Source organism: Ranitomeya imitator, chromosome 6 (assembly GCF_032444005.1).
Source record: "Ranitomeya imitator isolate aRanImi1 chromosome 6, aRanImi1.pri, whole genome shotgun sequence".
In the NCBI taxonomy this organism is placed as follows: Eukaryota; Metazoa; Chordata; class Amphibia; order Anura; family Dendrobatidae; genus Ranitomeya; species Ranitomeya imitator.
The window spans coordinates 565,275,582-565,299,275 of NC_091287.1; the positions used below are offsets into that span (position 1 = coordinate 565,275,582).

The following is a 23,694-nucleotide window of genomic DNA, read 5'->3' on the forward strand; positions in this document are numbered from 1 at the left end:
TGTTTTTTGTGCGGATTTCACCTGCGGATTCCTATTGAGGAACAGGTGTAAAACGCTGCGGAATCCGCACAAAGAATTGACATGCTGCGGAAAATACAACGCAGCGTTTCCGCGCGGTATTTTCCGCACCATGGGCACAGCGGATTTGGTTTTTCATGTGTTTACATGGTACTGTAAACCTGATGGAACACTGCTGCGGATCCGCAGCCAAATCCGCACCGTGTGCACATAGCCTAATTCTAAAGGTATGTGCACACGCTGCGGAAAACGCTGCAGATCCGCAGCAGTTTCCCATGAGTTTACAGTTCAATGTGAACCTATGGGAACCAAAAATCGCTGTACACATGCTGCAGAAAAACTGCACGGAAACGCAGCGGTTTACATTCCGCAGCATGTCACTTCTTTGTGCGGATTCCGCAGCGGTTTTACAACTGCTCCAATAGAAAACCGCAGTTGTAAAACCGCAGTGAAATGCGCAGAAAAAAACGCGGTAAATCCGCCATAAATCCGCAGCGGTTTAGCACTGCGGATTTATCAAATCCGCAGCGGAAAAATCCGCAGAGGACCAGAATACGTGTGCACATCCCGAAGCCCTAGCCCTAACCCTAGCCCTAGCCCTAACCCTAGCCCTAACCCTACCCCTAAACCCTAACCCTACCCCTAACCCTAACCCTATTCTAACATTAGTGGAAAAAAAAATTTCTTTATTTTTTTATTGTCCCTACCTATGGGGGTGACAAAGGGGGGGGGTCATTTATTATTTTTTTTATTTTGATCACTGAGATATAACCTATCTCAGTGATCAAAATGCACTTTGGAACGAATCTGCCGGCCGGCAGATTCGGCGGGCGCACTGCACATGCGCCTGCCATTTTGGAAGATGGCGGCGCCCAGGGAGAAGATGGACGGGACCCCGGCTGGATCGGTAAGTATGATGGGGTGGGGGGGGACCACGGGGTGGGGGGGGACCATGGGGGGGGACCACGGGGGGGGGATCGGAGCACGGGGGGGGAATCGGAGCGCGGGAGGAGTGGAACGGAGCACGGGGGGGTGGAACGGAGCACCGGGAGGGGTGGATCGGAGTGCAGGGGGGGTGATTGGAGCACGGGGGGGTGGAACGGAGCACCGGGAGGGGTGGATCGGAGTGCAGGGGGGGTGATTGGAGCACGGGGGGGTGGAACGGAGCACCGGGAGGGGTGGATCGGAGTGCAGGGGGGGTGATTGGAGCACGGGGGGGTGATTGGAGCACGGGGGGGGGGAGCGGAGCACTGGACGGAGGGGAGCCGGAGCAGTGTACCGGCCAGATCGGGGGGCTGCGGGGGCGATCGGTGGGGTGGGGGCACATTAGTATTTCCAGCCATGGCCGATGATATTGCAGCATCGGCCATGGCTGGATTGTAATATTTCACCCGTTATAATAGGTGAAATATTACAAATCGCTCTGATTGGCAGTTTCACTTTCAACAGCCAATCAGAGCGATCGTAGCCACGAGGGGGTGAAGCCACCCCCCCCTGGGCTAAACTACCACTCCCCCTGTCCCTGCAGATCGGGTGAAATGGGAGTTAACCCTTTCACCCGGCCTGCAGGGACGCGATCATTCTGTGACACAGCATATGCTTCACAGGTCGGATTGGCACCGACTTTCATGACGCCTACGTGGCGTCATGGGTCGGGAAGGGGTTAAAAAGGAATAGGCACAGTATTTTATGTAATAATATATATGGGAAAAAAAAAAGGAAGGGAATGTATGATTGTGTACACAACTGTGTGAATATAGTAAATAAAGTGACAAATGCAACCAAAATACCACGTAGAATTAGATTATTGGCTAAAAATCTCTATATAAAAAACCAAATACTAATATATGCCACACAATGTGATGTGCAAAATCTGCCAACTAAAGTGACCAAGTGCAATACAAAAAAAGAGAAAAAGAGCCAACAAATCTAAAACCAAATTCCTTCTACTATGCTAAATCAGTATCTATTCCAGGGAATATATAAAAAAACTGTGGATGGAAAAACTCCAACCGGAGTTGTAATGGTGATATAAGTAAAGAGTGCCTGTGCAATGTGATGGTTAAACTATCATGGTGCTCATAATCAGAGACTAAATGGTGCCACACTAATAGTCGCTGTATACCTGAGGTGGTTCTGCCAGTGTGCGCGCTACCCGACGCGCGTTTCGGAACGTGTGTTCTTTCCTTCTACCCTGTTGGTGGTTCTAGTACTATAAAGAGATACATATATAGTCTTTTTCTCATATATATAATCTGTCAGTGTACGCACTTTATTAATTATTTTATATTTTTTATGTAATTTTTGCTTATATAATGGATTGATTAAATTTTCTTATTGATATGTAATCATAGGCACCCTAGTAATAAAGCCATATATTTTTCATATTCCCCGCCTCGGTCTGTTTTAGCTTTAATTTGTTCCATGGTGTAATACGTTGGTTGTTAATTTTCATAGCCATGAAAATACAGAAAAGTCTTTAAATGAGAAGGTGTGTCCAAACTTTTGGTCTGTACTGTAGCTCGAGCTGAATCCAGTAATGACAGAGTGAGAACCGACTGGGCCGCACCCCGGGAGTCGCCCCTCGTCTGGCGGCTGCTCCTCAACTTATCGTTCTTTCTGTTTAGTTGCGCAATCACAAACGGAAGTTACCGGGTCAAAGCCAAGAATCCCCCCGGACGCGGCTGCTGCTAAGTCACCGTCTGCAGAGGACGAGCTGCCGACAAACCTCTGCGCAAAAGGTGAGCAGCGTCCGAGGTGGGGCCGATAATGTCACCTGCAGTCCTATGTAACACCACAGATAACACATCGATCACTCTCTGAGTACAGATAATGTAGTAGATGTCACCTGCAGTCCTATGTAACACCACAGATAACACATCGATCACTCTCTGAGTACAGATAATGTAGTAGATGTCACCTGCAGTCCTATGTAACACCACAGATAACACAGTGATATCTCTCTGAGTACAGATAATGTAGTAGATGTCACCTGCAGTCCTATGTAACACCACAGATAACACAGTGATAACTCTCTGAGTACAGATAATGTAGTAGATGTCACTTGCAGTCCTATGTAACACCACAGATAACACAGTGATAACTTTCTGAGTACAGATAATGTAGTAGATATCACCTGCAGTCCTATGTAACACCACAGATAACACAGTGATAACTCTCTGAGTACAGATATTGTAGTAGATGTCACCTGCAGTCCTATGTAACACCACAGATAACACAGGGATAACTCTCTGAGTACAGATAATGTAGTGATGTCACCTGCAGTCCTATGTAACACCACAGATAACACAGTGATAACTCTCTGAGTACAGATAATGTAGTAGATGTCACCTGCAGTCCTATGTAACACCACAGATAACACAGTGATAACTCTCTGAGTACAGATAATGCAGTAGATGTCACCTGCAGTCCTATGTAACACCACAGATAACACAGGGATAACTCTCTGAGTACAGATAATGTAGTAGATGTCACCTGCAGTCCTATGTAACACCACAGATAACACAGTGATAACTCTCGGAGTACAGATAATGTAGTAGATGTCACCGGCAGTCCTATGTAACACCACAGATAACACAGTGATTACTCTCTGAGTACAGATAATGTAGTAGATGTCACCTGCAGTCCTATGTAACACCACAGATAACACAGTGATATCTCTCTGAGTACAGATAATGTAGTAGATGTCACCTGCAGTCCTATGTAACACCACAGATAACACAGTGATAACTGAGTACAGATAATGTAGTAGATGTCACCTGCAGTCCTATGTAACACCACAGATAACACAGTGATAACTCTCTGAGTACAGATAATGTAGGAGATGTCACCTGCAGTCCTATGTAACACCACAGATAACACATCGATCACTCTCTGAGTACAGATAATGTAGTAGATGTCACCTGCAGTCCCATGTAACACCACAGATAACACAGTGATATCTCTCTGAGTACAGATAATGTAGTAGATGTCACCTGCAGTCCCATGTAACACCACAGATAACACATCGATCACTCTCTGAGTACAGATAATGTAGTAGATGTCACCTGCAGTCCTATGTAACACCACAGATAACACAGTAATAACTCTCTGAGTACAGATAATGTAGTAGATGTCACCTGCAGTCCTATGTAACACCACAGATAACACATCGATCACTCTCTGAGTACAGATAATGTAGTAGATGTCACCTGCAGTCCTATGTAACACGACAGATAACACAGTGATAACTCTGAGTACAGATAATGTAGTAGATGTCACCTGCAGTCCCATGTAACACCACAGATAACACAGTGATAACTCTGAGTACAGATAATGTAGTAGATGTCACCTGCAGTCCCATGTAACACCACAGATAACACAGTGATAACTCTCTGAGTACAGATAATGTAGTAGATGTCACCTGCAGTCCTATGTAACACCACAGATAACACAGTGATAACTCTCTGAGTACAGATAATGTAGTAGATGCCACCTGCAGTCCCATGTAACACCACAGATAACACAGTGATAACTCTCTGAGTACAGATAATGTAGTAGATGTCACCTGCAGTCCTATGTAACACCACAGATAACACAGTGATAACTCTCTGAGTACAGATAATGTAGTAGATGCCACCTGCAGTCCTATGTAACACCACAGATAACACAGTGATCACTCTCTGAGTACAGATAATGTAGTAGATGTCACCTGCAGTCCTATGTAACACCACAGATGACCCAGGGTTTCTCTCCTGTTGCAGAGGACTTGGCGTTGCGGCTCAGCAGATCCATTGAGGCCGGAGATCAGAAGATGGCGGCTCTGTGCGCCTCGGATCTCGCTCGGCAGAAGATCCCGCTCCACATCCAGCTGAATCCAGTGTGTTATCCTAAGAGTGAGATCTGGTGAGTCTTGATGCTCTCGTTGACGCTGTGTGATCGGTGTCCAGGCTGACGCCTCTTTCCCTCCGCAGCATGAAGGTCGGTGTGGAGGACGCCTCGGCGTCTGTTAACATCTCCGTGCACGTGAGCGCTCACACTACGATCGCCGCTCTGAAGCAGCAGGTGAGTGGAGAAGCCCGGCCCTGGAGCGACTGCTCTGCGGATGTGGATGGCTTTTTGGCTCCTGTAACATCTAGCCATAAGCTCCAGTCACAATCAGAGCTGCAGCATGGTTTCTGTACCTTTTTTGTTAACTCCCTGGCTGCATGACGTTTCTTGCAGCTTTGGATGTGACTGGAGTATAATTCCATGGATTCCTTTTACAGATTTTCAACGAGTATCAGTTCCTCCCCAATATCCAGCGCTGGATTATCGGCCAGTGCCTCTGCTCGGACGATCGCACCGTTGCCTCTTATGGGATCAGGAAAGATGGAGACACCGCCTTCCTCTACTTGCTGGGGGCGAAACAGGCCAAACTGAATATGCAAGATCCATACACAAGCAACTTGTACCAGCCCTTCCCCCTGGTGCTCGCCTCCGGCTGGGATGAGCGCACCAAGTTCAACACCGTGCCAACCAGGTCCAGTACAAAAAATGGTGGTGAGTTACTGCATGGGGCTGGGCATGTCTGACCAAGTTATCCCTCAGACGGGTGTGCTAACTTTATAGGCTGTAGATGAGGTGGAGGCTGTGCTCAGTTTAGTAACTGCATAGGCTGTAGATGAGGTGGAGGCTGTGCTCAGTTTAGTAACTTTATACGCTGTAAATGAGGTGGAGGCTGTGCTCAGTTTAGTAACTTTATAGGCTGTAGATGAGGTGGAGGCTGTGCTCAGTTTAGTAACTTTATACGCTGTAGATGAGGTGGAGGCTGTGCTCAGTTTAGTAACTTTATAGGCTGTAGATGAGGTGGAGGCTGTGCTCAGTTTAGTAACTTTATAGGCTGTAGATGAGGTGGAGGCTGTGCTCAGTTTAGTAACTTTATAGGCTGTAGATGAGGTGGAGGCTGTGCTCAGTTTAGTAACTTTATAGTCTGTAGATGAGGTGGAGGCTGTGCTCAGTTTAGTAACTTTATACGCTGTAGGTGATGTGGAGGCTGTGCTCAGTTTAGTAACTTTATACGCTGTAGGTGATGTGGAGGCTGTGCTCAGTTTAGTAACTTCATAAGCTGTAGATAAGGTGGAGGTTGTGCTCAGTTTAGTAACTTTATAGGCTGTAGATGAGGTGGAGGCTGTGCTCTGTTTAGTAACTTTATAGTCTGTAGATGAGGTGGAGGCTGTGCTCAGTTTAGTAACTTTATAGGCTGTAGATGAGGTGGAGGCTGTGCTCAGTCATGTAACTATAGGCTGTAGATGAGGTGGAGGCTGTGCTCAGTCATGTAACTATAGGCAGTAGATGAGGTAGAGGCTGTGCTCAGTCATGTAACTATAGGCTGTAGATGAGGTGGAGGCTGTGCTCAGTCATGTAACTATAGGCTGTAGATGAGGTGGAGGCTGTGCTCAGTCATGTAACTATAGGCTGTAGATGAGGTGGAGGCTGTGCTCAGTGTAGTAACTATAGGCTGTAGATAAGGTGACTGCTCAGTGTAGTAACTTTTATAGACTGTAGATTAGGTGGAGGCTGTGCTCAGTCATGTAACCATAGGCTGTAGATGAGGTGGAGGCTGTGCTCAGTTTAGTAACTTCATAAGCTGTAGATGAGGTGGAGGTTGTGCTCAGTTTAGTAACTTTATAGGCTGTAGATGAGGTGGAGGCTGTGCTCAGTTTAGTAACTTTATACGCTGTAGGTGATGTGGAGGCTGTGCTCAGTTTAGTAACTTTATACGCTGTAGGTGATGTGGAGGCTGTGCTCAGTTTAGTAACTTCATAAGCTGTAGATGAGGTGGAGGTTGTGCTCAGTTTAGTAACTTTATAGGCTGTAGATGAGGTGGAGGCTGTGCTCTGTTTAGTAACTTTATAGTCTGTAGATGAGGTGGAGGCTGTGCTCAGTTTAGTAACTTTATACGCTGTAGGTGATGTGGAGGCTGTGCTCAGTTTAGTAAATTTATAGGCTGTAGATGAGGTGGAGGCTGTGCTCAGTCATGTAACTATAGGCTGTAGATGAGGTAGAGGCTGTGCTCAGTCATGTAACTATAGGCTGTAGATGAGGTGGAGGCTGTGCTCAGTCATGTAACTATAGGCTATAGATGAGGTGGAGGCTGTGCTCAGTCATGTAACTATAGGCTGTAGATGAGGTGGAGGCTGTGCTCAGTCATGTAACTATAGGCTGTAGATGAGGTGGAGGCTGTGCTCAGTCATGTAGCTATAGGCTGTAGATGAGGTGGAGGCTGTGCTCAGTGTAGTAACTATAGGCTGTAGATAAGGTGACTGCTCAGTGTAGTAACTTTTATAGACTGTAGATTAGGTGGAGGCTGTGCTCAGTCATGTAACTATAGGCTGTAGATGAGGTGGAGGCTGTGCTCAGTGTAGTAACTATAGGCTGTAGATAAGGTGACTGCTCAGTGTAGTAACTTTTATAGACTGTAGATTAGGTGGAGGCTGTGCTCAGTCATGTAACCATAGGCTGTAGATGAGGTGGAGGCTGTGCTCCGTTTAGTAACTTCATAAGCTGTAGATGAGGTGGAGGTTGTGCTCAGTTTAGTAACTTTATAGGCTGTAGATGAGGTGGAGGCTGTGCTCAGTTTAGTAACTTTATACGCTGTAGGTGATGTGGAGGCTGTGCTCAGTTTAGTAACTTTATACGCTGTAGGTGATGTGGAGGCTGTGCTCAGTTTAGTAACTTCATAAGCTGTAGATGAGGTGGAGGTTGTGCTCAGTTTAGTAACTTTATAGGCTGTAGATGAGGTGGAGGCTGTGCTCTGTTTAGTAACTTTATAGTCTGTAGATGAGGTGGAGGCTGTGCTCAGTTTAGTAACTTTATACGCTGTAGGTGATGTGGAGGCTGTGCTCAGTTTAGTAAATTTATAGGCTGTAGATGAGGTAGAGGCTGTGCTCAGTCATGTAACTATAGGCTGTAGATGAGGTGGAGGCTGTGCTCAGTCATGTAACTATAGGCTGTAGATGAGGTAGAGGCTGTGCTCAGTCATGTAACTATAGGCTGTAGATGAGGTGGAGGCTGTGCTCAGTCATGTAACTATAGGCTGTAGATGAGGTGGAGGCTGTGCTCAGTCATGTAACTATAGGCTGTAGATTATGTGGAGGCTGTGCTCAGTCATGTAACTATAGGCTGTAGATGAGGTGGAGGCTGTGCTCAGTCATGTAACTATAGGCTGTAGATAAGGTGACTGCTCAGTGTAGTAACTTTTATAGACTGTAGATTAGGTGGAGGCTGTGCTCAGTCATGTAACCATAGGCTGTAGATGAGGTGGAGGCTGTGCTCAGTTTAGTAACTTTATAGGCTGTAGATGAGGTGGAGGCTGTGCTCAGTCATGTAACTATAGGCTGTAGATGAGGTGGAGGCTGTGCTCAGTCATGTAACTATAGGCTGTAGATGAGGTGGAGGCTGTGCTCAGTGTAGTAACTATAGGCTGTAGATAAGGTGACTGCTCAGTGTAGTAACTTTTATAGACTGTAGATTAGGTGGAGGCTGTGCTCAGTCATGTAACCATAGGCTGTAGATGAGGTGGAGGCTGTGCTCAGTTTAGTAACTTCATAAGCTGTAGATGAGGTGGAGGTTGTGCTCAGTTTAGTAACTTTATAGGCTGTAGATGAGGTGGAGGCTGTGCTCAGTTTAGTAACTTTATACGCTGTAGGTGATGTGGAGGCTGTGCTCAGTTTAGTAACTTCATAAGCTGTAGATGAGGTGGAGGTTGTGCTCAGTTTAGTAACTTTATAGGCTGTAGGTGATGTGGAGGCTGTGCTCCGTTTAGTAAATTTATAGGCTGTAGATGAGGTAGAGGCTGTGCTCAGTCATGTAACTATAGGCTGTAGATGAGGTGGAGGCTGTGCTCAGTCATGTAACTATAGGCTGTAGATGAGGTGGAGGCTGTGCTCAGTCATGTAACTATAGGCTGTAGATGAGGTGGAGGCTGTGCTCAGTCATGTAACTTTATAGGCTGTAGATTAGGTGGAGACTGTGCTCTGTTTAGTAAATTTATAGGCTGTTGATGAGGTGGAGGCTGTGCTCATTTATTTATTATTTTTGGATTGGTAAAAAAGGGTTCATTTATATCATCTCTTAACATTGTTTTAATGATATTTTTTTAAGCTTATTGCACACTTATTTTCTACTCCCCTTAGGGGTCTTGAACTATGTATTAAGCATTTGATAAGCTGCCGATTTTGCAAGTTTTTCCACCTACAAAGAATGGAGAGGTCTCTAATTTTTATCGTAGGTACACTTCACCTGTGAAAAATTCTAAAAATATAATCCAGAAAATCACATTGTATGATTTTTTTTTTATTATTTTTTAACATAATTAGCATTTTATTGCATGAAATAAGTATTTCCAGGTCATCAATCCTGACGGCACCATGGAGGTCGTCCTTCTTATCGCTACTGTGACTGGAAACAACGAGAGATTTAAGAGGACCCTCCCAGCTCCACCCCGCAGTGTTTTTTTTGTCCCAGTGAGAATAGGAACGACGAGAGAAGCGCTCCGGTGTATCCCTCCTGGTCGTACCTGGCAGACCCTAATGCTTCTTTGGAGGGCCCAGCCTCTCCCTTCCCCCAGTCAAGCGGTCTGTGGCCGACATCTCAGATGGTGTCCCTCAGCCTAACTGGTGAACGCTGTTCCCGGGCTGCAAGCCGTTTTACTCCCACCGGGAGACTCTCCTCTTCGGCGTCTTCCTCCGGCACACTGAATTCCCTGCGGGTGCACTTTTGGTGACGTCATCTCTGCGCGCCGGGTCGCGGCCACTGTGCGTTTCATAGTAAAATGCTGGAAGATATCCGGCGAAGCATGGATCCTAGCGGCGCCTCGAATGGAGGGTATCCTATTAATCAGGGGTCCCCAACTCCAGTCCTCAAGGCCCACCAACATGTCATGTTTTCAGGATTTCCTTAGTCTTGCCCAGGTAATAATTGCATCACCTGTGCAATGCAAAGGAAATCCTGAAAACATGACCTGTTGGTGGGCCTTGAGGACTGGAGTTGGGGACCTCTGCTATAAATAGGGTCCTAGATGTCTGTAGGCTGCCCTACTGTATGCTTGGACATGGAGGAATCTGCCAAACTCGAGACTACTTCTGAACATAGCCAGGGGCATGTGAGTAGACTAGTGAGATGCCCACTTGCAGCCCCTTACCCTACACATAAGGTACCTTCACACATAACGATTTCGTTAACGATATCGTTGCAACGTCACGCTTTTTGTGACGTTGCAACGATCCCGCTAACGATCTCGTTATGTGTGACAGCGACCAACGATCAGGCCCCTGCTGGGAGATCGTTGGTTGCTGGGGAATGATCAGGACCTTTTTTTGGTCACTGATCACCCGTTGTCATCGCTGGATCGGCGTGTGTGACACCGATCCAGCGATGTGTTCACTTGTAACCAGGGTAAACATCGGGTTACTAAGCGCAGGGCCGCACTTAGTAACCCGATATTTACCCTGGTTACCATTGTAAAAGTAAAAAAAAAAAAACAGTACATACTCACATTCTGATGTCTGTCACGTCCCCCGCCGTCAGCTTCCCTGCACTGACTGTGAGCGCCGGCCGTAAAGCAGAGCACAGCTGTGACGTCACCGCTGTGCTCTGCTTTATGGCCGGCGCTGACAGTCAGTGCAGGGAAGCTGACGGCGGGGGACGTGACAGAAATCAGAATGTGAGTATGTACTGTTTTTTTTTTTTTTTTTTTTTTTTTTTACTTTTACAATGGTAACCAGGGTAAATAGGGGGTTACTAAGCGCAGCCCTGCACTTAGTAACCCGATGTTTACCCTGGTTACCCGGGGACTTCGGCATCGTTGAAGACAGTTTCAACGATGCCGAAGTCGTTCCCCGGATCGTTGGTCGCTGGAGAGAGCTGTCTGTGTGACAGCTCCCCAGCGACCACACAACGACTTACCAACGGTCATGGCCAGGGCGTATCGCTGGTCGTGATCGTTGGTAGGTCGTTTAGTGTAACGGTACCTGTAGTAACACATGGCATGTACTCTGTGTATTCTAGAGGGAACATCCGCCTCGGCAACACCTAAAAGGGATGGTAAGAAAGCAGGAAAAGGTAGAAGATGCACTATCTGCAATGTGATGTGAAGCTGCCGGACACCTGGCAGAAGCATCTATGTGAACCCTGGACCTCAAAGGTCATCAGAGAAGAACAGTCATCTCTGCTGTCAGATGAGGTCCATCATCAGAAAGAAGGTCCAGGCCTCTTATCTCGGGGCTGGTCCAGACGCATGCTTCTCAGCCCGAGTCCCAGGGTTGTCCCTGTGAAAAGAGGTCAAGGGAGATGGAGGACATATAGTCAGGCGAATCTGACCAGGAAGAAGGGGAAATGATTGCCGATCTGCCAGAGGGAGGGAAGAAATACATTTTCTCCTCTGAGGACGTGGACAAACTCCTCTGGGCAGCCAGGAGCACTATGCAGGTGGAGGAAACCCAGAAGCCTCTCTCCGTACAGGACAAGATGTAAAAATCCGGTCGGATAACACGACAACCCGTGGCGTTTTTACACCATCAGGGGGTGCAAGACATCCCTCCCTACAACATCTGGCAGGGAAGATCTTTCGGTGGGCAGAGAGGACAGTGCTATCCATTTTTGCAGTTCACCCAGATAGGTCCAAGAACCAGGTAGCAGACTTTCTGAGCAGGCAAAGGTTATCTCCGACAGTGGGAGCTGAACGAGGTGTTCTGCATGCTGTGTCCACGTATGCATGAGTTCCACAGGTAAATCTCTTCACATCCAGAAAAAATGCGAAAGTCAAGGAATTTTTTTTCCCTTTAATCGTCTAGATAATCTGGCGGGCGTCAACTCACTATCCCAACCATATGGGGGGGAGGGGGGGGGCTGACGTATTTGTTTCCCCCTCTCCCCCTGATTCCAAGAGTACTAAGGAAAGTACAGGAAGAAATGGCAAAGATCATTTTGGTGGTGCCCGTCTGGCCAAGAAGGAGTTGGTTTCCTCTGCCGAGGAAGATGTTGGTGGAAGATCCCATCCTGCTTCCACGGAGAAAAGACCTTCTCTGCCAGGGCCCAGTGTTTCACCAGAACCCGGACAGTCTACTACTTTCGGCATAGATCCTTAGAGGCAAGTCCTGAGATCAAGGGGGTTGTCCGATGAAGTGATATCTACCCTTCAGGCAAGCAGAACATCTGTAACCTCATCTAAATATGACAAAATATGGAAGCGTTTTCTGCATGGAATGCGTGGAGTCATCAGTGGATACATATCGTCCTCATATTCCAACTCATCAATATATAACAAAATCTGGAAGCGTTTTCTGCATGGAATGCGTGGAGTCATCAGTGGATACATATCGTCCTCATATTCCAACTCATCAATATATAACAAAATCTGGAAGCGTTTTCTGCATGGAATGCATGGAGTCATCAGTGGATACATATCGTCCTCATATTCCCCCTCATCGATATATAACAAAATCTGGAAGCGTTTTCTGCATGGAATGCATGGAGTCATCAGTGGATACATATCGTCCTCATATTCCCAGGATTCTTGATTTCCTGCAGGCAGGTTTCAACAGAGGCCTAAGACCCAGATCCCTAAGAGTACAAATATCAGCGTTGAGCATATTCTTCGATTCTTCCCTAGCTGCCCACCACTGCATAGCAAAGTCCTCCAGAGCAGTACCAAGGCTGAAACCTTCGGTGAGATCTGTCCTACCTTGGGATCTTAAACTGGTGCTCAATGCGCTATATAAGCACCTGCACGAACCAGTAAGCGCTATAGACATTAGCTGACTCTCCTTTAAAACGACCTTCTTAGTGGACATTACATCAGCCAAGAGGGTAGGAGAATTACAGGCCTATCAGGGACTCTTACCTGCAGATATTCGAGGACCGAATAGTCTTGAGGCTCGACCCAGCCTTTTCTCCCTAAAGTTGTCGACCCCCCAAATATTAACCAGGAAGTTGCACTTCCCTCCTTCTGCCAGCACCCTAGAAACCTCAAGGAGCAGACCTTTCAATCTCTAGACGCAAGGCAGACGGTTCTCTACAACCTGGAAGCTACCAGGGACTGGTGACAGGACACAAACTTATTCGTACAGTATGGAAGAATAAATTGGGGTAAAAAAAACAGCGAAATTCACAAGGTGAATCAGATCTACGATTGGACTGGTCTACGAGGCTGAGGAAAAACCTCCTGAGACATTAAAGCCCATTCAACTAGAACCATATCCTCCTCATGGGCAGAAAGAGGGGGCATCAGTAGATCAGATTTGTAGGGCCGCAACGTGGTCCAGTCAGAGAGTATCTTTTCGAGACATTACATACTAGACGTAGTCTTAGGACAAGTGGCCTTCTGTAGGAAGGTTCTTCACGTGGTGGTTCCACGCTAGATCACCATACTTTGTTATTCTCCATGGTGCTTTCAGGAGGGATGACCTGGAAAATGGTAAATAGACCTACCCGGTAATTGTGTTTCCAGGAATCCATTCTGACAGCACAGCTAGTTCCCGCCCTCCCTTCTGAGAAATTCTGTACCTGTGTGACGTAACGTTTGTATAAAGAATGATCAATACATTTTGTTGCATCCATCCTGGTGTGGTACTTGGAAAGACACTGAGGGGGGGGGGAGAGAAGGGAGGGTCCTTTTAACCTCTCGTTTCCTGTCCCAGTAAGGATAAGAAGGACGACCTCTGTGCTGTCAGGATGGATTCCTGGAAACTCAATTACCGGTAGGTCTAATTACCGTTTTTATCACCGACCAACCAGCAAGGGACATGATGACTGCACTTTATTGAAGGGAGGATGGATGGGGTTATGTATCGCAAGATTTGGGTTAACATCTTCCTTCCCTCAGTAAGAGCATTGAAGATGCGTCATTTTTGGGTCTTCTAGGATGACAATGACCAGATGCACAAGCAGGGCAACTAAGGAGAGGCTCCGTAAGAAGCATTTCAAGGTCCTGGAGTGGCCAAGTCAGTTTCCAGACCTGAACCCAATAGAAAATCTTTGTATGGAGCTGAAACTCAATGTTGTCCAGCGACAGCCCCGAAACCTGAAAGATCTGGAGAAGATCAGTATGGGGGAAGGGGCCAATATCCCTGCTACAGTGTGGTCAAGAACTACAGGAAACGTCTGACCTCTGTAACTGCAAAGGTTTCTGGACCAAATATTAAGGTCTGTTTTTCTATTGTATCAAATACTTATTTCATGCAATAAAATGCTAATTTTTTTATGAAAAAATCCTAAAGTGTGATTGTCTGGATTATGTTTAGATTCTGTCTCTCACAGGTGAAGAGTCCCTACGATAACAATTACAGACCTCTCCATTTTTTTTTTTTGTAGGTGGGAAAACCTGGATAATCGGCAGTGTATCAAATACTTATTTTACCCACTGTATGTATGTATATATATATATGAGGGGCGTTCATTAAAGATTTCCCATGACCCACTTCCAGTGGACTGAGAGCAATGAAACTTGGCACAGTTATTAGTCCTTCTCTACATAGGTGCCACCTAGGGACACATACTTCTCCCATCTCTCTAACCCATTTCCAACACCGGGTGTAATAGTACGCCAATGTTTGACTCCCTCCCTTTGATGTGGGCACCGGTGCTGAGCCCACATCTTTTCCGGCACGTCAGCTGTTTTGAACAGCTGACATGTGCCTCTAACAGCCGCGGGTGGAATCTCAATCCACTCGTGGCTGTTAACTAGTTAAATTCCGTGGCCAGTCTCTGACAGCGGCATTTAATGTGCTCTTCAGTCAAGCCCGCCGGAAATCCTGCCCATCGGTGACCTCGTCACGTGATCGTGGGTCATGACTTCTGAAATCTGAGTCTCATCATCTGGAAAATGCTTGCCCTTCAAAAATAGCTTCATTGTTGGAAAGAGGTGGAAGTCCGATGGGGCGAGGTCGGGTGAATAAGGGGGATGCGGTGGAATTTCAGCATGTGAGTTGTGAGCTGGTGTATTGTCTTGCAGAAGGCGGACACCTTTGGTGAGCATGCCACGTCTCTTGGTTTTTATGACCTCCCGCGATGTCCGCAGCAGTGAAGCACAGTACGCCCCAGTGATCATGGTAACATTTGCTAGGAAATCCATCAATACTACTCCGTGCTGGTCTCAAATACTGTGAGCATGACCTTGCCTGCCGAGGGTTGGACACGTGCCTTCTTTGGAGGCTCTGAGTCATGAGGCTTCCATCAACTGGACTTTAGTCTCCTGATCATAGTGATGGACCCAGCTTTCATCTGGTGTGATCAGTCTGTTGTCTCCATGGCCCATCCTCAATAGAGCCTGAGAGCCTTCAACTCGTTCCTGCTTCTGGAAAGGTGTGAGCAGCTGGGGAACCCCGCGAGCGGATACATTGTGCAGGTGAAGATGGTCTTGGAGGATTTTTTTCCATGGAACCCACACTAATCTTGACATTTTGGGCTAGGTAACGAATGGTTTCTCAGTGATTTTCCAAAATGGCGACCTCCACTTGCTGGATGGTGAGTGGGGTCACCCTGGAATTGAGCTGTTTGCTCCGAAGTCCGACCACATGTGAATTGACGATTCCAGTTCTTCACTACATCATATGATGGGAACCATCACCATAAACCTCTTTCATCTCATCGAACATCTCCCTTGGTGTGCAGCCTTTCAAGTAAAGGAACTTGATGACGGCTCTGTATCCACTGGGGCCATTATCAAACCTCGCGCCACTCCCATTATCAAACCTCGCGCCACTCCCATTATCAAACCTCGCGCCACTCCCATTATCAAACCTTGCACCACTCCCATTATCAAACCTCGCGCCACTCCCACTATCAAACCTCGCACACCTTCCATTATCAAACCTCGCGCCACTCCCATTATGAAACCTCGCACCACTCCCATTATCAAACCTTGCACCACTCCCATTATCAAACCTCGCGCCACTCCCATTATGAAACCTCGCACACCTTCCATTATCAAACCTTGCACCACTCCCATTATCAAGCCTCGCACCACTTCCATTATCAAACCTCGCACCACTTCCATTATCAAACCTTGCACCACTCCCATTATCAAACCTCGCACCACTTCCATTATCAAACCTCGCACCACTCCCATTATGAAACCTCGCACACCTTCCATTATGAAACCTCGCACACCTTCCATTATCAAACCTTGCACCACTCCCATTATCAAACCTCGCACCACTTCCATTATTAAACCTCGCGCCACTCCCATTATCAAACCTCGCACCACTTCCATTATGAAACCTCGCACACCTTCCATTATGAAACCTCGCACCACTCCCATTATGAAACCTCGCGCCACTTCCATTATGAAACCTCGCACACCTTCCATTATCAAACCTTGCACCACTCCCATTATCAAACCTCGCACACCTTCCATTATCAAACCTTGCACCACTCCCATTATGAAACCTCGCACCACTTCCATTATGAAACCTCGCACCACTCCCATTATGAAACCTCGCACACCTTCCATTATGAAACCTCGCACACCTTCCATTATCAAACCTTGCACCACTCCCATTATGAAACCTCGCGCCACTCCCATTATGAAACCTCGCACACCTTCCATTATCAAACCTCGCACCACTCCCATTATGAAACCTCGCGCCACTCCCATTATGAAACCTCGCACACCTTCCATTATCAAACCTTGCACCACTCCCATTATCAAACCTCGCACCACTTCCATTATCAAACCTCGCACCACTTCCATTATCAAACCTCGCACAGCTCCCATTATGAAACCTCGCACACCTTCCATTATGAAACCTCGCACACCTTCCATTATCAAACCTTGCACCACTCCCATTATCAAACCTTGCACCACTTCCATTATCAAACCTCGCGCCACTCCCATTATGAAACCTCGCACCACTTCCATTATGAAACCTCGCACACCTTCCATTATGAAACCTCGCACACCTTCCATTATGAAACCTCGCACACCTTCCATTATCAAACCTTGCACCACTCCCATTATGAAACCTCGCGCCACTTCCATTATGAAACCTCGCGCCACTCCCATTATGAAACCTCGCGCCACTCCCATTATGAAACCTCGCGCCACTCCCATTATGAAACCTCGCGCCACTCCCATTATGAAACCTCGCGCCACTCCCATTATGAAACCTCGCGCCACTCCCATTATGGAACCTCGCGCCACTCCCATTATGGAACCTCGCGCCACTCCCATTATCAAACCTCGCGCCACTCCCATTATCAAACCTCGCGCCACTTTAGCACCTGTAACATCAGGACCGTTCTCAGGTCTGAGCTGTAACCTACAGAGACTTCTGTCATTACAGAAGTGCAGTGTCAGTGTCCTGTGATAATACAAGTAGGTCAGGGGAAATCTGTAATGAACGTCCCTCGTGTATCTGATCATTCTGTGTCGGAGAGCAGCCATGTTTGTCAGGTTTCGCCTATTACTGACCTCCGGGTCCTTCTTCTAGGGTCACACAATCTTCGGCCGGAGAGGATGGAGCAGACGCCGCACACCTTACACCTGGACTTCAAGTCCTTAAACATAATGCAGAAGCCCCAGGTCCCCGCTGCGCCCCCATCCCCCGCACAGGTAGGTGCCAGCCTTTACCCCTTCCACCTTCTGTGGACCCCGACTTCAACCATTTACGTGCTTCCAGTCTGTGGGGGGCTGTGAGGAGCCAGTTTGCTTGTCATGGATTTGTCATAGACCCCCATGGCTCCCGTCTTAGCCCACCAACAATATTGTTCTGTTTCAGTCACGACATTTGCCAAAAAAAGTGATCACAACACAAATTTTTATTTTTTTTCCCCCCGATACTTTTTATGGTAAATTGATCCCTCGACGAGGACAGAAAAACTCCAAATGTTCCGGCTCCTGGAGGAAGAGGATAACATGAAAGCGTAAAAACAAGCATGGGGCGCAGTATGGTGGGGACAAAGGGGCGTCCGGGCTCCATCATCAGATCCAGGCTGAACGCTCTGACCCACTGTAACGAGCCCTGCAGCTGTGTTAGTCGGAGTCTGTTGCAGGGGTCTCGGCAGAGCGCCCCCTGCTGTGCTGCCCTCTCTCATGCGCTGTTTTGCCTCCTGCAGCCCGGCTGGTCATGTCCTCAGTGCACCTTCATCAATAAACCCACCCGCCCCGGCTGTGAGATGTGCAGCGCCGCTCGCCCCACCGACTACGTAGTGCCGGAGGAATACAAGCCGGACGAGACGGAGCGGCGGAGGCTGCAGCTGGAGAAGGACAGCTACCAGCAGTACAAGAAGGTAAAGGAGGAGATGCTAGCAAGTGATGTGGGAAATACAATGCGTATGCAGCTCTGGGGGTGACTGGAGTATTGGAATAGTAAATGCAGCTCTGGGGGTGACTGGAGTATTGGAATAATAAATGCAGCTCTGGGGGTGACTGGATTGGAATAGTAAATGCAGCTCCAGGGGTGACTGGAGTATTGGAATAGTAAATGCAGCTCCAGGGGTGACTGGAGTATTGGAATAGTAAATGCAGCTCCAGGGGTGACTGGAGTATTGGAATAGTAAATGCAGCTCCAGGGGTGACTGGAGTATTGGAATAGTAAATGCAGCTCCTTCCTCTTCCTCCACAGTGTCAGTTTCCATATAGCCTATATTGTGAGTGTGCAGTCACTTTGTAGCTGGGACATTTCTCCTCCATGTACAAGCACGCTCGGCTGACTGCTGCTCCTCCATGTACAGTGGGGCAAAAAAGTATTTAGTCAGTCAGCAATAGTGCAAGTTCCACCACTTAAAAAGATGAGAGGCGTCTGTAATTTACATCATAGGTAGACCTCAACTATGGGAGACAAACTGAGAAAAAAAAATCCAGAAAATCACATTATTTTTTTTTAACATTTTATTTGCATATTATGGTGGAAAATAAGTATTTGGTCAGAAACAAAATTTCATCTCAATACTTTGTAATATATCCTTTGTTGGCAATGACAGAGGTCAAACGTTTTCTGTAAGTCTTCACAAGGTTGCCACACACTGTTGTTGGTATGTTGGCCCATTCCTCCATGCAGATCTCCTCTAGAGCAGTGATGTTTTTGGCTTTTCGCTTGGCAACACGGACTTTCAACTCCCTCCAAAGGTTTTCTATAGGGTTGAGATCTGGAGACTGGCTAGGCCACTCCAGGACCTTGAAATGCTTCTTACGAAGCCACTCCTTCGTTGCCCTGGTGGTGTGCTTTGGATAATTGTCATGTTGAAAGACCCAGCCACGTTTCATCTTCAATGCCCTTGCTGATGGAAGGAGGTTTGCACTCAAAATCTCACGATACATGGCCCCATTCATTCTTTCATGTACCCGGATCAGTCATCCTGGCCCCTTTGCAGAGAAACAGCCCCAAAGCATGATGTTTCCACCACCATGCTTTACAGTAGGTATGGTGTTTGATGGATGCAACTCAGTATTCTTTTTCCTCCAAACACGACAAGTTGTGTTTCTACCAAACAGTTCCAGTTTGGTTTCATCAGACCATAGGACATTCTCCCAAAACTCCTCTGGATCATCCAAATGCTCTCTAGCAAACTTCAGATGGGCCCGGACATGTACTGGCTTAAGCAGTGGGACACGTCTGGCACTGCAGGATCTGAGTCCATGGTGGCGTAGTGTGTTACTTATGGTAGGCCTTGTTACATTGGTCCCAGCTCTCTGCAGTTCATTCACTAGGTCCCCCCGCGTGGTTCTGGGATTTTTGCTCACCGTTCTTGTGATCATTCTGACCCCACGGGGTGGGATTTTGCGTGGAGTCCCAGATCGAGGGAGATTGTCAGTGGTCTTGTATGTCTTCCATTTTCTAATTATTGCTCCCACTGTTGATTTCTTCACTCCAAGCTGGTTGGCTATTGCAGATTCAGTCTTCCCAGACTGGTGCAGGGCTACAATTTTGTTTCTGGTGTCCTTTGACAGCTCTTTGGTCTTCACCATAGTGGAGTTTGGAGTCAGACTGTTTGAGGGTGTGCACAGGTGTCTTTTTATACTGATAACAAGTTTAAACAGGTGCCATTACTACAGGTAATGAGTGGAGGAAAGAGGAGACTCTTAAAGAAGAAGTTACAGGTCTGTGAGAGCCAGAAATCTTGATTGTTTGTTCCTGACCAAATACTTATTTTCCACCATAATATGCAAATAAAATGATAAAAAAACAGACAATGTGGTTTTCTGGATTTTTTTTCCTCAGTTTGTCTCCCATAGTTGAGGTCTACCTATGATGTAAATTACAGACGCCTCTCATCTTTTTAAGTGGTGGAACTTGCACTATTGCTGACTGACTAAATACTTTTTTGCCCCACTGTACATGCATTCTCGGCTGACTGCAGCTTCTCCATGTACATGCATTCTCGGCTGACGGCTGCTCCTCTTCTGTGTACACGCAAGCTTGTCTGACTGCTGCTCCTCCTCCGTATATATGCACGCTCGGCTGACGGCTGCTCCTGCTCCGTGTATGCACACTCTCGGCTGACTGCTCCTCCGTGCACACGGACTCTCGGCTGACTGCTGCTCCTCCGTGTACAAGCACGCTCGGCTAACTGCTGCTCCTCCGTGTACAAGCACGCTCGGCTGACTGCTGCTCCTCCTCCGTGTACAAGTACGCTCGGCTGACTGCTGCTCCTCCTCCGTGTGCAAGCACGCTCGGCTGACTGCTGCTCCTCCGTGTACAAGCACGCTCGGCTGACTGCTGCTCCTCCGTGTACGCACACTCTCGGCTTACTGCTGCTCTGTGTACACACACTCTCTGCTGACGGCTGCTTCGTGTACAAGCACTCTTGGCTGACTGCTGCTCCTCCGTGTACAAGCACGCTCGGCTGACTGCTGCTCCTCCGTGTACAAGCACGCTCGGCTGACTGCTGCTCCTCCGTGTACAAGCACGCTCGGCTGACTGCTGCTCCTCCGTGTACAAGCACGCTCGGCTGACTGCTGCTCCTCCGTGTACAAGCACGCTCGGCTGACTGCTGCTCCTCCGTGTGCAAGCACGCTCGGCTGACTGCTGCTCCTCCGTGTGCAAGCACGCTCGGCTGACTGCTGCTCCCCCGTGTACACGCACTCTCGGCTGACTGCTGCTGCTCTGTGTACAAGCACGCTCGGCTGACTGCTGCTCTTCCGTGTACACGCACGCTCGGCTGACTGCTGCTCCCCCGTGTACACGCACTCTCGGCTGACTGCTGCTGCTCTGTGTACAAGCACGCTCGGCTGACTGCTGCTCTTCCGTGTACACGCACGCTCGGCTGACTGCTGCTCCTCCGTGTACAAGCACGCTCGGCTGACTGCTGCTCCTCCGTGTACAAGCACGCTCGGCTGACTGCTGCTCCTCCGTGTACAAGCACGCTCGGCTGACTGCTGCTCCTCCGTGTGCAAGCACGCTCGGCTGACTGCTGCTCCTCCGTGTGCAAGCACGCTCGGCTGACTGCTGCTCCCCCGTGTACACGCACTCTCGGCTGACTGCTGCTGCTCTGTGTACAAGCACGCTCGGCTGACTGCTGCTCTTCCGTGTACACGCACGCTCGGCTGACTGCTGCTCCCCCGTGTACACGCACTCTCGGCTGACTGCTGCTGCTCTGTGTACAAGCACGCTCGGCTGACTGCTGCTCTTCCGTGTACACGCACGCTCGGGTGACTGCTGCTCCTCCGTGTACAAGCACGCTCGGCTGACTGCTGCTCCTCTGTGTACAAGCACGCTCGGCTGACTGCTGCTCCTCCGTGTACAAGCACGCTCGGCTGACTGCTGCTCTTTTGTGTACACGCACGCTCGGCTGACTGCTGCTCCTCCGTGTACAAGCACGCTCGGCTGACTGCTGCTCCTCCGTGTACACGCACGCTCGGCTGACTGCTGTTTCGTGTACAAGCACGCTCGGCTGACTGCTGCTCCTCCGTGTACACGCACGCTCGGCTGACTGCTGCTCCTCCGTGTACAAGCACGCTCGGCTGACTGCTGCTCCTCCGTGTACACGCACGCTCGGCTGACTGCTGTTTCGTGTACAAGCACGCTCGGCTGACTGCTGCTCCTCCGTGTACAAGCACGCTCGGCTGACTGCTGCTCCTCCGTGTACAAGCACGCTCGGCTGACTGCTTCTCCTCCGTGTACACGCACGCTCGGCTGACTGCTGCTCCTCCGTGTACAAGCACGCTCGGCTGACTGCTGCTCCTCCGTGTACAAGCACGCTCGGCTGACTGCTTCTCCTCCGTGTACACGCACGCTCGGCTGACTGCTGCTCCTCCATGTACAAGCACGCTCGGCTGACTGCTTCTCCTCCGTGTACACGCACGCTCGGCTGACTGCTTCTCCTCCGTGTACAAGCACGCTCGGCTAACTGCTGCTCCTCCGTGTACACGTATGCTCGGCTGACTGCTGTTTCGTGTACAAGCACGCTCGGCTGACTGCTGCTCCTCCGTGTACACGCACGCTCGGCTGACTGCTGCTCCTCCGTGTACAAGCACGCTCGGCTGACTGCTGCTCCTCCGTGTACACGCACGCTCGGCTGACTGCTGTTTCGTGTACAAGCACGCTCGGCTGACTGCTGCTCCTCCGTGTACAAGCACGCTCGGCTGACTGCTTCTCCTCCGTGTACACGCACGCTCGGCTGACTGCTGCTCCTCCGTGTACAAGCACGCTCGGCTGACTGCTGCTCTTCTGTGTACACGCACGCTCGGCTGACTGCTTCTCCTCTAGTTCTTCCTGTAAGGGTATGTGCACACGTGTTCTGGAGGACTGCGGATTTTTCCTGCGGATTTATCGTGGTTTCTACTGCTGATTCCGCTGTGGCTTTACACCTGCAGTTTTCTATTGGAGCAGGCGTAAAACCGCAGCGGAATCCGCACAAAGAATTAACATGCTGCGGAATGTAAACCGCTGCGTTTCCACACGTTTTTTTCCGCAGCATGTGCGCTGCGGATTTTGTTTCCCATAGGTTAACATGGTACTGTAAACTCATAGGAAACCGCTGCGGATCCGCAGCAAAATCCGCAGCGTGTGCACATACTCTAAATCCTGCTGTGATGTAATTTTGGGGACGTTTCTGCATTATTAATATCGGGATGTTCAGGATCTCTGCTTGCTGTCGCTGATCTCCAGCAGAGACAGCAAGCGCAGATCTTGAAATCCATTATTTGCTCGGCTCGGTGCAAGACAAGCTTGCGCTATATACTTGTGTGTGCGCTGAGGCAGGAATACCCCTTTAATAACCGAGCAGTGATCCCTTTTATGATAGAAACCTTCTCTTCTTTCTTTCTCCAGGAAAAAGGAAGAAGAGAAGCGGCGCCCCCTTCCCACAAGGCGCCGGCCGGCGACTCTCTGGACGATTTTACCCTGTTACAGTGACGGTGGGAGCCGCACTGACGTCCAGGCCCGGCATGTTCCTCACCCCTTTAATGGTGACGTCATCTGTCATGGCCGCCACGAGCGCAGCGCAACCATCAAACGGACTATTAATTAGTGACTTGTTTTTGATTGGATTGATGATCACAAGACCGAGGCGGCGACGGAGGAAACGCAGCCGGCGCCTGCGGAAGAAGGGCTGCTGTCACCCGCTCCGTCTCTTTATGGGGAATTCCACCCAATAGGCCGATGAGGGGGGATGCGCAGTCCATCCCCCGCGCTGCATTGACAAGTTTCTGGACGCTCCTGGTGCTGCCGGTAGGATGTCGCCATTTACCCCCAG

The 23,694-nt window shown here is 48.8% G+C and overlaps 1 protein-coding gene across 2 annotated transcripts in view; it reads left to right on the forward strand.

The window, feature by feature from the left end:
* Window positions 1-23,694, forward strand: part of LOC138643207 (ranBP-type and C3HC4-type zinc finger-containing protein 1-like) — a 60,981-nt gene that overhangs the window by 19,496 nt on the left and 17,791 nt on the right. For both annotated transcript variants that reach the window (XR_011314151.1, XM_069732053.1), the window contains exons 3-8: window positions 2,646-2,759; window positions 4,782-4,923; window positions 4,992-5,082; window positions 5,286-5,559; window positions 17,490-17,611; window positions 18,115-18,288. Coding sequence is in view for 1 of the 2 variants with exons in the window: in XM_069732053.1 (XP_069588154.1) it covers window positions 2,646-2,759; window positions 4,782-4,923; window positions 4,992-5,082; window positions 5,286-5,559; window positions 17,490-17,611; window positions 18,115-18,288 (917 nt within the window). In the remaining variant the exon portion in view is untranslated. The remainder of the gene's footprint in view (window positions 1-2,645; window positions 2,760-4,781; window positions 4,924-4,991; window positions 5,083-5,285; window positions 5,560-17,489; window positions 17,612-18,114; window positions 18,289-23,694) is intronic.